This window comes from Meleagris gallopavo, chromosome 4, assembly GCF_905368555.1.
Source record: "Meleagris gallopavo chromosome 4, MGAL_WU_HG_1.1, whole genome shotgun sequence".
Lineage (NCBI taxonomy): Eukaryota > Metazoa > Chordata > Aves > Galliformes > Phasianidae > Meleagris > Meleagris gallopavo.
In genome coordinates this window covers 30,031,263-30,043,305 of record NC_139407.1, presented here as the reverse complement: position 1 = coordinate 30,043,305, position 12,043 = coordinate 30,031,263, and the positions used below count along the sequence as shown (strand labels likewise).

General features: G+C 38.9%; 1 protein-coding gene across 3 annotated transcripts in view; it reads right to left on the bottom strand.

Annotated features, from left to right (window-relative positions):
• The window catches only part of SLC4A4 (solute carrier family 4 member 4), a 221,139-nt gene extending 218,789 nt beyond the window's left edge, over nt 1–2,350 (bottom strand). For all 3 annotated transcript variants that reach the window (XM_085222689.1, XM_085222693.1, XM_085222690.1), the window contains exon 1: nt 2,330–2,350. In XM_085222689.1, the coding sequence (XP_085078815.1) occupies nt 2,330–2,340 (11 nt within the window). In that variant the 5' untranslated portion in view covers nt 2,341–2,350. The remainder of the gene's footprint in view (nt 1–2,329) is intronic.
• Nucleotides 2,351–12,043: the final 9,693 nt, after the last annotated feature.

Sequence of the window (12,043 nt, the reverse complement as noted above, 5' to 3'; positions counted from 1 at the left end):
ATTGATTTTCTAATCGAAGTCCTTAACGTTTCAGGTAATTTCTCCGAAGTGCCATGGTTTTTATGGTGGCCAACCACAACACAACAGCACCACCTAGCGGCCCTTTCTGAAGTTCTTCAAATCTATAGTTTTGAAGAACTATAATTTACAAGTTTAGAGGATTTCTCAGAACTGAAAAGGTACTTGAATTCACTGTTTCAGTTGTGCAGGTAATTCCCGTTAGAAATCAAGCCCACTTCCTCTAAAGAGGCTAATCCCTACCAGGACAGCCAGCCCCAAATGACGGCCATTTTGAAATCTTAGGGGCCCCACGTTTTCAGACAGCATCAAAATTCCTTGCTACAAACACCCTTTGTATATAATCCTATGGCTTTCACATTCAAACCATTACTTAGTAGAGGTCATTCTGGCAAACAGGTGCTATATCTAAGAGCAGGGACAGTTCCTCAGCAGTCTCTAGACAAGATTTTTGAAGAGAGAACCACATACGATACTGTCATGATGGCATTTCACGTTCAATGTGAAAAATACCAGCAATAATGAAGCCATGTACTTGAATGTTCGTAAGTCACCTACAATCAGTAGTGGGGCTGCATATCAGTACAAGAGGTCATTAAAAAACATGAAAGAAAGAAGTTTCAAGAAGAACAACCATCTTAGTGAAACTACACTTTTACAGACATTCATGTTTAAAATAATCAGACATTTTATACTCTGTGATTTCACAGCAACCAATTTTTTTGCAGAATCCAGCTCAGACTAGCAAAAAATCTAAGCCCACATTAGGAAGTACTTTCATAATGACCAGAAGTTAACAAAACTAAGTTAACAAAATAGAAAACCAGACAGTTTCCAACAGTTCTGCTCCCTTCATCATTAAATGTTCCTGGTCCGTTACCTATTGCTGACCAAGGTTTCCACACCAGTTCAAAGTCAAAGGAATTTTCAAATTTGGAACTTCTATTGGTCCCAAAGGGCTTCAGAGCATGTAATATTTTAACCATTCTCTCCCTAAGTCAGAAAAACACAATAGTTTTCAGATCATAATACTAATGTCTGTGGCATAAACTTCTCTTTTAAAAGTGGAACTGTACTTGAAAAAAAAACATTAAAAAAAGAAAGATAGTGGACCTATTCAGTTGCTTGACAGCTGGAACCAATGAAATTGGCTTTATCCAACCTCTCATCATTCTGCAGTTATAGTTAGAACACACCTAGTATTACAGTGCATTTTAGCTGTTACCGGAAACTGTAGTCACACTGTAAATAGCAGCATGACTTTTGGAGCTATCACTGTTCTACCTCACTATATGGTGTCAGGAGGTCACCTGCACTTAAGCATAATTTTTTTGGGACATTTCTACTCCAACATCTGGAGTGGTTCAGTGGTCCATCTCCTTTTTCTAGAATTTAAGCTTCCTTTGTGGTCGTCTTTCCACACTGTTTTTGCAAAATAGCTTAGCTTACTTAGGCTGCTCTATCTTCAATTCCCTGAGGCAAAGGGTTATCTCTCTGATCTTTTCTAGGGTGATGTAACAACATGTTGAAGAAAAATCACTGTTAAATTAAAATTCCTATCAGGTGCCTTATAATTATAAGGCAACAGTCACAGTACTGTAGCAATAAAACAAGACATTAGCTTTAGTTATCTGAGCCAAAGGACAATGTAAGAAAGGAAAAGAAAAATGTAAGTGGCAATTCCATGAAAAGCAGAAATAAACATTGTACATCCTTGTTATGAAAAGAACTGGCATGATCTAATCTCAAAAGGGATTTAGGTGTTTAATTGCTTCTGCAACCAATTCAAACGCTCAAAATTCCTGAGTCTGTGAAGATAAGTGCATATTTAATAATAAAATGTTCTTTTACGTACAGAAAGACTATTTTAAAAGTCAACTGTAATTAAATGCTGACTGGTGTCTAAGCCTTTTGTAACGGAAGTACAGGCACAGTGTCCCATTGTTAACACTACACTCTAAACTCTGCAGGGACAAGTTTTCCTTTTCTTCTGTGGTATTACACAGGCATGGCACAACCCAAAAGTCTAATCCTACTTTTCTTCAGGGTCTAAGGGCTTTAGAGATACTTCCCACAAGATATTTTCCTCCAGAGAACACTTGCACATCCCACATGCATCGTCCCAAACACACTGGAGAACTGTTTAACCTAGTACTAGAGAACCAGTTTGTGTTTTTCCTCTCTTCCCGTCACACAACCACAAGCTGGAAATGCCCAACCAAAAATTAAGTCATGTACAGATGAAGCATACAGTGGTCATAGACTGGTCAGAAAGCAAGGACCACAATCTATGGCTGTGCATTTCTTTTACCTTTGATGCATTTCTGTTTTCTTTGTACAACTGGAGTAAGTCACTTCTCAGCTTTACGGCAGCACACAGTGGAGGACTGCAAGAGTCTTAAATATTGCCAGCCATACCAGGAGCCATACGGGTGCCTAGGACAAATAAAAGAGATCATTTATCTTCTGCCCAGAGGCCTCTGAAAGGGCCTGGGGCCAGACGGCAGCAAAACAGGACTGTCAGTTGCCAGGTGAAACAGTCAGCATCCTGACTGATCCAGATTCCAGCTTAAAACTCTTCTCAATCAGCTGTGCAGGCACTGAGGCTCTACTGAATGTGGATTCCCATCAGTACATCAAACAAGTTTAACAGAACAACAAGAAGCTTTTTTCCTCTCTGTGGCCAAGACAAGTAACTGTGGGAGTTAACAAAGGCAGTCAGATTGCTACTATATCACAAGCCTTTGGCTTCGCCTACCTACCCATGCCTACACAGAAAATGTTCCCTCTTTCTTTGGAAGGAAAAGGGCAAGGAACTTTCAGGGAGAGGGACGAAATCTGTTAGTCTGCACTGCCATAACTTGAGAAGTAACAGGGAATATTATGGCAGTCATTAACACATCAGTCTGTTCCTAAGTCATGCTCACTGGAGAAATGGAGAAATAAAAATCAGCACCTCCCAAGGCCACTGTAGCAGTGGAGAGGGGGAGGAGACGAAAAAAAAAAAACAAACACCACAACACATTACAGAATTGTAAATGTAACCTGCTGCTAGATCTGGAAAATCCAGGAGTTGAGCACCCCAGAATCTTCAGACAGCTCACAACAGAAACTATTTTCAGGAATTAGTCTCCTTCCATGCAGAGCACATTATGACAGCCCTTCCACATGTATTTCAGCTCTCCAAGACTATAGAGAATATCCTGACACCCACCTCTAGCACCCCCATCAAGAAACAGGATTTGTCTGTAGGGCTTATTTTGCTGAGTGTTACACATACTTGCTTAAGGAGTGAACACCAGCCAAAATCACAAACGATCTTCTGGCTTGGAGTCAGCGCTGGGCTTCTCAATCTATTTTAGTCAAATTCTCTCTTCTTAAGCTGAGCATCTCTACATCTGCCTGCAATGCACAACACCTGGAGATGGCTACCTAGTAGGCTATGCCTACCTCACCTTCTCCCTTATTTCTTATTCTACGCCTGAAGCCTTACAGTATATATTGGGGGGGGTAAAAAAAAAAAAAAAAAAAAAAAAAAAGGACATGAGCATTTAACCAGTGTGCCCTTTTTAACTCAAAAAAATACCCCTTGCCATTATAGCTCACCAGAAATAAAAATGGGAAGTTTAAGGTAGCAGTGCCATAGAAACCGGCATCAAATACATTGGCATTCAAATAAGTACAAGATTTATATTTTAAGTTAGGACTGACCAAACAGGAACATGAAGATCCAGCCTCCCTTTGAGCAGTTCAGCTCAGCTCCAAAGCTTGCCAGTCTATTCACATAACAATTGAAAGAAATCAGTATTCTAAACAGCAGGGCAAGGTAGATGCAAAGGGTCCAGGACACAACTATCACCCTTCACAGCACAATGAATAGTAATCTAATATGAGCACTTTAGAGGCTTTTAACTCAGGGGGCTTGGGATAAACAGCTTCTTGCCTTCTTGCCTTCCATTTCTCCTTTTCATTTTTGGATACCTGAATCCCCAGATCTCCGAAATGTCTTGGAATGACTCCAGTCATCTGCTGAGATGACCTGTAGGTCTGGGTATATAGCCATACTTTTGCTTATGCTGAGGTACCTTAGTTACTTCAGTCCCAGCTCCACCTGATTAAAGTGTCTCCATAAAACAGTTTATTCCATCAGAATGCCAAGTAGGACTGAGGTGTATCTTCCTATGAGACTAAGTGTGCATTTGCAAAGTCAAGGCAGCTTGCTAGCTTTGCAGGAGAGGCACAATACAGAGAGCAGGCACTACAATGATGCTCACTGATTTGCAGTGATCTGGGATAGACACAAATTAGCCAGACTTTTACAAAGTCAGAGATTCTTCCTATATAAGAAAACCAAAAACCAAACTCCACATGCTGTCATTACAGGAAAGGCAATCATGAAACAGGATAAACTGAAACCATAATTAACCATCATTCGAGTAGCAACTATGTTGTGTGGTTACAGAGCAATAATCTATGTAAGGAGTCACTGACTACAAACTCTGGCTAGAGGCTGGAGGCATGTTTCTCTAAAACAACACTTCAGTACCTAGCAGCTCCTTGTAAGGCCTCTGCAGAATTTGCAAGGGGCTTAACAAGCACTGCTGGGCAGAAAGCAGTTTCAAAAGCCCAGGGTATTTCACCTGATGTGCTCACACAGAAACTATGCTCCTTTGATCTGAGCATCACTGAGAAAACAGACTGACAGCTTATGTAGAGAGATGCCAAGTGAGTCAAGTGACATTCCCCGATGATGAAGTGACATAAGATTAAGCCCAATCATACATAGCCTTTGAGAGAATAAGTAAAGGAAGATCCTGGACTGTGCTAGGTTAAGGGGAGTCAGAGACAGAAATGAAATGTTAACCTCATGTTGCATGTTTCTGTTGAGACAGATAAGGAGAGTTCCAGAGGGCTCTCAGCAGGGAAAAAATACAGTTGGCACCTGAAAACTCTGAGATGTTTGTCTCTTTCCAATCAGCTGCTGCATTGATGGGAAAAAATGAACAATTGTTCCTGGACTGAGAAGACAAAATAATCAGCTTTCTCAATCATTATGGGAAAAAAAAAAACCAATATGAAAAAAAAAACACAACAGTAAGGCATATGTTCCCAACAAACCTCAGATGACATAGAAAACTTGGTAAGAAGGAAGCTGTTTTCACTACACCCCTAACTGGTTCTCAGTCATCTAGCAGAGTTATTGGGGGGTTACCTGAGTCATCTGTGACAAATAGAAGAAAAAGCTCTTCAGAGGAATGGCTCTGTCAGCAGAATCTTCACTTGAGAACCATCAAATATTTTGTCATAACAATTTTAATTCCAGAAGGCTAAATTCTATAAAGATGTTGAGCGAAGAAGAAAAGTCAAGGAAAACCAAGAAAAAGTGAAAGGGCACAGAAGGGGGAAGTTCCAGAAAGATTACAAAAGTTGCAGTATGCTTTCATAGTGAAAAAGTCAGGGAAAAGTGAGCCTCTTAACAAATACAGTTCTGTGCAAATAGGAAAATCTTTGCTGAGAAACTAGTTCACCTAACCAAATCTAAGGCCAAAATACTATTAATGACTGTCAGTGGAATCTCTTCTAATAAAAAGAACTTAAAAAAAAAAAAAATTGCACTTCAGCAGAGCTACTTTTAAGGTCTTAAACAAGCTTTTAGTGACTGCCTGCTGCCTCTTTCATCCACTTGAAAGTCATTTATCTAACTTATATAGCACTCAGCTTTGAGCAAACAAATAGATGAGCACTGATAAACAATTAAATTAGAATATTTGCTGCAAATCACTGGAGATGGGAGGTTGTGCAACATTATGCTGGGGCAGTGAGCACACGAGTGGTAAGCAATTTGTAACATTAGCTAGAACAAAAGAAGAAATCCAAAATGGAGGCAGGGTGAGGGTGTAGATTTTCACTCATCTCTGAAAAGATTCACTGCTCTATGAAGATTAGATACAAATCCACTAATTACAGAGAAGTCATAATATCCTTCTCCTTTCTTAGTAATATTTAACTATGCTTAACCAATTGCTTACGGACAGAAGAAAAGCAAACTCAGCTCTAGATGAGATATCTGAATACTATAGAAATGCATGTTTCAGAAACAAAGGCTGTCTCCACATTATTTACATTTGTGGTATATTTTTCATTTTACAATCTTCAAAATACTGGTCTTGGATTTCTAAAATATTTTTAAAAGCAGCAAGTCAGCATAGTTCTGCCCTTCATTACTCTTTTCTGATGGAAAAGAGACTGCTCTGGTTTAAAAAAAAAATCAACTTTCTCACAAAATGAAACCTTAAACATCTTTTGCTTCTCCATCTCACATTAGTGACTTTTAAAACTGAATTCTTATTCTCAAACTCGGCACAATTAAAATATGAAGAAAAAAACAAGCTCATATGCAAAGCACAAGTACTACAAATTCTAGGAGTGTCAGAGAGAGACACCACTGTAACCACTTTAATTAAATATTTACAGAGAGCTTGTCTGCATAGCTAAACATCAAGCAAACAAACCCAAGTTTGAAATCAGATGTGTTTAGCTGGATTGAAGATTGCTTTCTCTCTCACCCACCTAAAAAGCAAAACTTAGATAAGAATTTCAAAGTGAAGTTTGGAACTGAAAATGACTGCTTTCTGAGTCCCAGTTGAGATGCTATTTAAAAAAAAAAAAAAAAAAAAAAAAAAACACTAATATGACGGGTTCTCCTTCAGCAATATGTTACATGCCAGGGCTGGGGGGGAGAAATCCTCATTCTCTTACAACATGTTCTTTAACTAACTCCCAGTTCAAATAAAGAGCTTTGCCCAGACCTTTACACTGAGGCCAAATCTACGCTGCGAGCGAACTCAGGACAGCTATACCTCACTTTCTGCCAGCAAAGGGCTTTTAAGACGGGTATAGCCTTCTTTGAACAAAATATTTTTGCCAGAACTTACTCAAGCCTCCTCAGACTAAACCTGCACTGGCAGACATAACTTTTTTGACTTGAGGAATTATGCCGGCAGAAAATAAGACAAAAAGGCTTGCCAGAATTGCAAAGGCCTACTTAATGCTTTACCTATGTTTATTTGGTAAAACAAAAGTACAAGAAAACACCTTAAAAGCAGCTCTTAATCATTACTTCTGTCAAAAGTGTACATGACCCTAATCCTGCCATTAGAGCATCTAACCCGTTTAAAACTGCTTCTTCCTACTACTGTGGCAGTATTGTCCTGTTAGCCACACTCTGCTACATTAACTATATACAGACAGTGGAGATTCCTCGTCACAGTGAGCTAGCTGCAAATCTCCTTAGCTCCATCAATCGCCACCTACAAGTCGCAAAATACAGAACCATTGTAGGTAGCTCAGGTCATAATAAATCGTGTATGTGTGAGAGATAGAGAAAAAAGCAAGGGTCTTGAAATTTCTTAAGGGTTTCCATTCCCCTTGAATTTTCTTTCTCCCACTGTTGCCCCCTCAATTGTCTATCATGCAGGATCCAGAACAGAGTTTTGGCTATATCTCTGGCAAGGAGGGAACTCAGCACACACCTGCTCCCTGAATTTGGCAGTTGCTCAAGGTAATACAGGTTAATGGCATTAGATCACTCCAGCTGTAGCAGTACCAGGATTACTTTAACCTGCAACCTGTCACAGTTTCTTCTAGGAGGTACAAGATGTAACCTTGATACACTGCGATAGCTCTGCAAGCAGGTCTTAAGAGAAGCACTTTGTACTTCTTTGAGCAGTTGTCTTCTACAGAAAAAACAGATTGGATTTTATCCTTCTCTATCAACAACAACAATCAGTTAAACAGCACTGCACTTGCAAAACTGGAAGTAAAATTCCACAAATCAATTTCCTTCTAGCATCTATCAGCCTGCTTGGTCTAGTCTCTGCTGGACTCATTCACTCAGCATGCTACCTGAAGTATTCTATTTTATCCATGTCATTGCTCGTTCCCACACCTTGCTTGGTTTAGTGAAGGACACAGCACAGTCCACAGCAAAAGCCCAAGTCCAAAACAGATTTTGTTTATTTCCCCATCTGACGTGGACACCAATGAAGAGAACAATTTACACACCGCCTCTATTTAATCTTCTCTAAATGGGAGGCCAATACTACTTCTTTTGGCAACATTCAATCATGTTAGCAGGTGACAGTAAGAGTCAATGCCTTATTTTAGGTTTGAAAAACCAATGAAACAAACTTTGATAAAGGTTTCAAAATTATTTTTTCAAGCTCAGATTTGTTGTCATGTTCCCTTTACAAATACATGAAATCTTCAGGCTCATATGATGCAAGTTTAATTGGTAATATACATAGGTAGCACATGCATGCTACATTCGGCTTACATAGACTGCAGCATTTTACCTCTCCTTAGAACTCCTTTAGGACATTAAAATGTTTCTAAATTACTCACTTGTTCCATATCCTGTTTAAGGATGCTAAAATTTTACACATGCACAGCAAAAATTACTAATTCTATCACTTCCTACTCAGTTCACCTCTTCCCTTCAAAAAAGCTAAACTAGTCATAGTTGTCTACAACAGAAACTCCAATTCATAGGCTGCAGACTTTTAAGGGACTATTTCTAAAGGATCTGCAAAAGGCTAGAGAAAGCAAGCATTCTGTCAATATGCTCACATTCATTCTGTAAGAACACACTATCAGACCTGTCAGTTACACAGTGCAAACCACTGCTAAGAATGGCTCGTCCACAAACTTAAAACCTATCATGCATCGTGGGCCCTCATTTTGGCTACTGAAGAACAAGAAAATATTATCCCGTGGATATAATTATCTCATTACTTTTGCAAAACAGAAGCAAGTTGATGAAACACTGCTGTTCAACAGAAAGAATTTCCACAGCATACGGACTAATTAAAGCAGAAGCCATGCTTGTTGTACCGCTCACAGTATGGCCCCACTAGCCTCAAATAGTGTGTACAAGTCACATGGCTATTTTTTCCCTAAGAATCCAGATGCATTTCACATGCTACAGAGATCTTAATGGCTTCCATTTAGCAATACTCTATCTCAAAACTAGCCTGCAAATACTTCAATTTCATCCTGGATTAGAGCAGCTATTTCCTGTAAGGACTGAAAGTTTCTCCACCTCTATCTATGGTCTCTGCTTCCTAGTTTGTTTTTTATGAAACTATTTTAAAGTGAGGCTGAGTATGAGCCAAAGGTTTAGTCAGGGGCATCTTATTCTTACCTCTCATTTGCTGCCAAATGAGCAAAACTGCAAAAGCCATATCAATGAGAAGTAAACCAGTTCTACCATATGACTATCTCCCTTTCCAACATCTGTCCACCTCTCCAATCTGTGGGATCAAACAGAAGCACTTTAAGCAATATTGAGACAAATTATTGCCAAGAGGAGTCTCTGTGACATCTGCAAGCCTACAGATTTTTTCTATAAAGAATGCTATATATGCATAATACCTTGCATAACATAATTAGACTTGTACCAAAAGAGTACACGGGATTTACTGAACTCCAAGGAAATAGTCTAGACTTGCAAGCTAGGACAAAATTGGATCCATCACAAAATGTTTTAAATCCAACTTGGTTCTCATGTTAGCTTATTTAAGTTCAGCCTGAACCAGACTGATTTTCTAATTTATCCTTAGCAATAGCCAATACTGCAGATAAAAGACTGCACTCATCATTCTCTCCCTCCATTCTAGCTGTTACATGTTTACCCACCCTGTTCATGCTGCACCAAAACTCAAACCTACAGTTATTTGTCAATTCATACATTTTTCACTTTTTTCATGAAAGGCGGAGATTATCAACCACATATCAGCAGCAAACATCTCCTAGTCACTCTTCTTCTTGAGTACAGTCACTGAGCACCTGGTTGTCATTATCTGAACCCTTGCTACTGCTGACTGCTCTGCTTTTTGAAGCAGTTTCTTATTTTCCAGAGTTCTTAAATTTCTGTCTCTACAGACAAAAAACTGCAGAAACTGTATCAGAACTTTTAAGAACAGTCCCTGTTTTCTGTATTGACAACTTTCATGCAAGTGTTTAAGTATTTCCATCTTTCACATTTCCCAGATACTTTTTTTTTTTTTTTTTTTTGCAGCATCAACCTTTGTTTACAGAGGTGATACCTTGGCTCCCGCTAGCATCACATCTTACCAGATTAAAAGCTATATTCTACTCTTCTGTTCACATCTTACTCTTCATTAAAAGTATATCAGTGCATTCACTATGTCAAGGCTTATAACAAAATTTCTTCCTTGTAACATCTATCTCAACTCACTGTTTTAAAGAGCACCCATGAACTTCCTTCGGGCTCCTTCAGTGCACCCCTACCATTCATATAGCAATCATAAGGTTGAAAATACAGAACAAAAGATAAGGCCCTTGTTGCTATCAGCAGTACAGATGCTACCAATGACTCATTCTCTGAAAAGGGATCCATACAAGACCACATACTATCAGTAACAGCCACAGCAAAAACCAAGAAATTCTGAATACTAACATTTTGTGTTGTTATTACAGATTCAAGTTCATTCTATAAAAAGCTTACAGTTTCCATTAAAAAAAAAAAACAACCACATAACCACAATGGGTAAAAAACAGCACTGAAAAGCAAGGATGAACATAATATTAACATTGTGGGTCGCAGCAGCTCCCATACTGTTGGCATTGTTCTTGAAGAAGGCTGCAGGGTTGATGCATAGAATCTAGAGCATGGTATTTTTTGTGCACAACCCTGAGAAACTAAACTGCAGTTGCGGTTCTTCAGTAAAGAAACAAAGCCAATTTCATTTTATAAGGAGCCCTTTCAAGTTACTTAGATACCAGTGTATCTAATGTATCACATGCTATCTGATCACATTTATGGGATTCGAGCAACTAACTTCTAAAAATGTATCAGAAAGGCAGGATGTTAAGAAAAACCCTGCTAAGAACATTCTAAGCCAATTCATACACCAGTTGCCCACAGGAGACCATAGTGAAGAAATAAAGCCTTCTATCACAAACAAAAGTAGAGAGGGAAAAAGAAGAAAAAGAGCCACCTTCATACAGAGCAATGCATTAAATACATGAAATACTCAGATGACTTACCTAGGGCTTCTGATCAACACAGTACTCCCTGAAAAGACAGACTGTAAAGACTTATAGGAAAACATTGACAGCTCACCCCACCAAACAACAAACAGTAAAAAAAAAACCCAACCAACAAGCGCACAAAAGGAAAGCACAACCGCAGAAACACTAGTAGAAATCAGTGCTAAATTTTTAAGAGGCTGAGAATTCCGATACCTGAATGCAATTTCACAACCTTAAGTATTTCTTAATGAAAAATGATCATTCAATGAACATATTATTCCAGCCAGCAAGAAATGTAGTCGGAACAGGTTTGATCCTCTACAGAAAGGCTTTTCAATATCTAAAGCAGCTATAGCTATCTATGACAAGGACCAGTATTGTAATAGCTAATAGCTGACCCTAAAAATACAGGCTCAATCTGTAGGAGCTCAGGAGGTAAAGTCACAGAGAAAAGCAGTATTACCATCCAATGTATATGCTGTTTTATGTAAATGAAATGCAAAAGATTCAGTCCATAGGCAGCAGTGTGATATACAGGAAAGAGAATCAGGTTATAATCCAGTGCTAGAGATCAGCATAGCAGAAAAACGAGCAAACAAAAAAACCTCAAAAATCAGATCAACACACGCAGAGACAGAAAACACCTTTGACAGAAAGTGACAAAAAAAGAAGGTTCTGCAGAGGAACTTCAGCATATCTGGACACCTTCAGTCTGTGCTCCACAGAAAGCTGACAGAGAATTACTATGTTTTTAGCAATACTTTCTGACCTACTGCTAATATGATTCCAAATGGATTGTAATGGCAATCCCAGAAGCAATGCTAACAGCTATATTTAAAGCCAAAAGTACAACTAGATGCTGGAGATGTTCCCATCTGAGAGCAACGGGTAAGCACACACTGTTAATAAAACATAAAACTAAGATGCACTATTACTTTGAGTCTATCATGGGTCAGCAACCGTAGAAAAA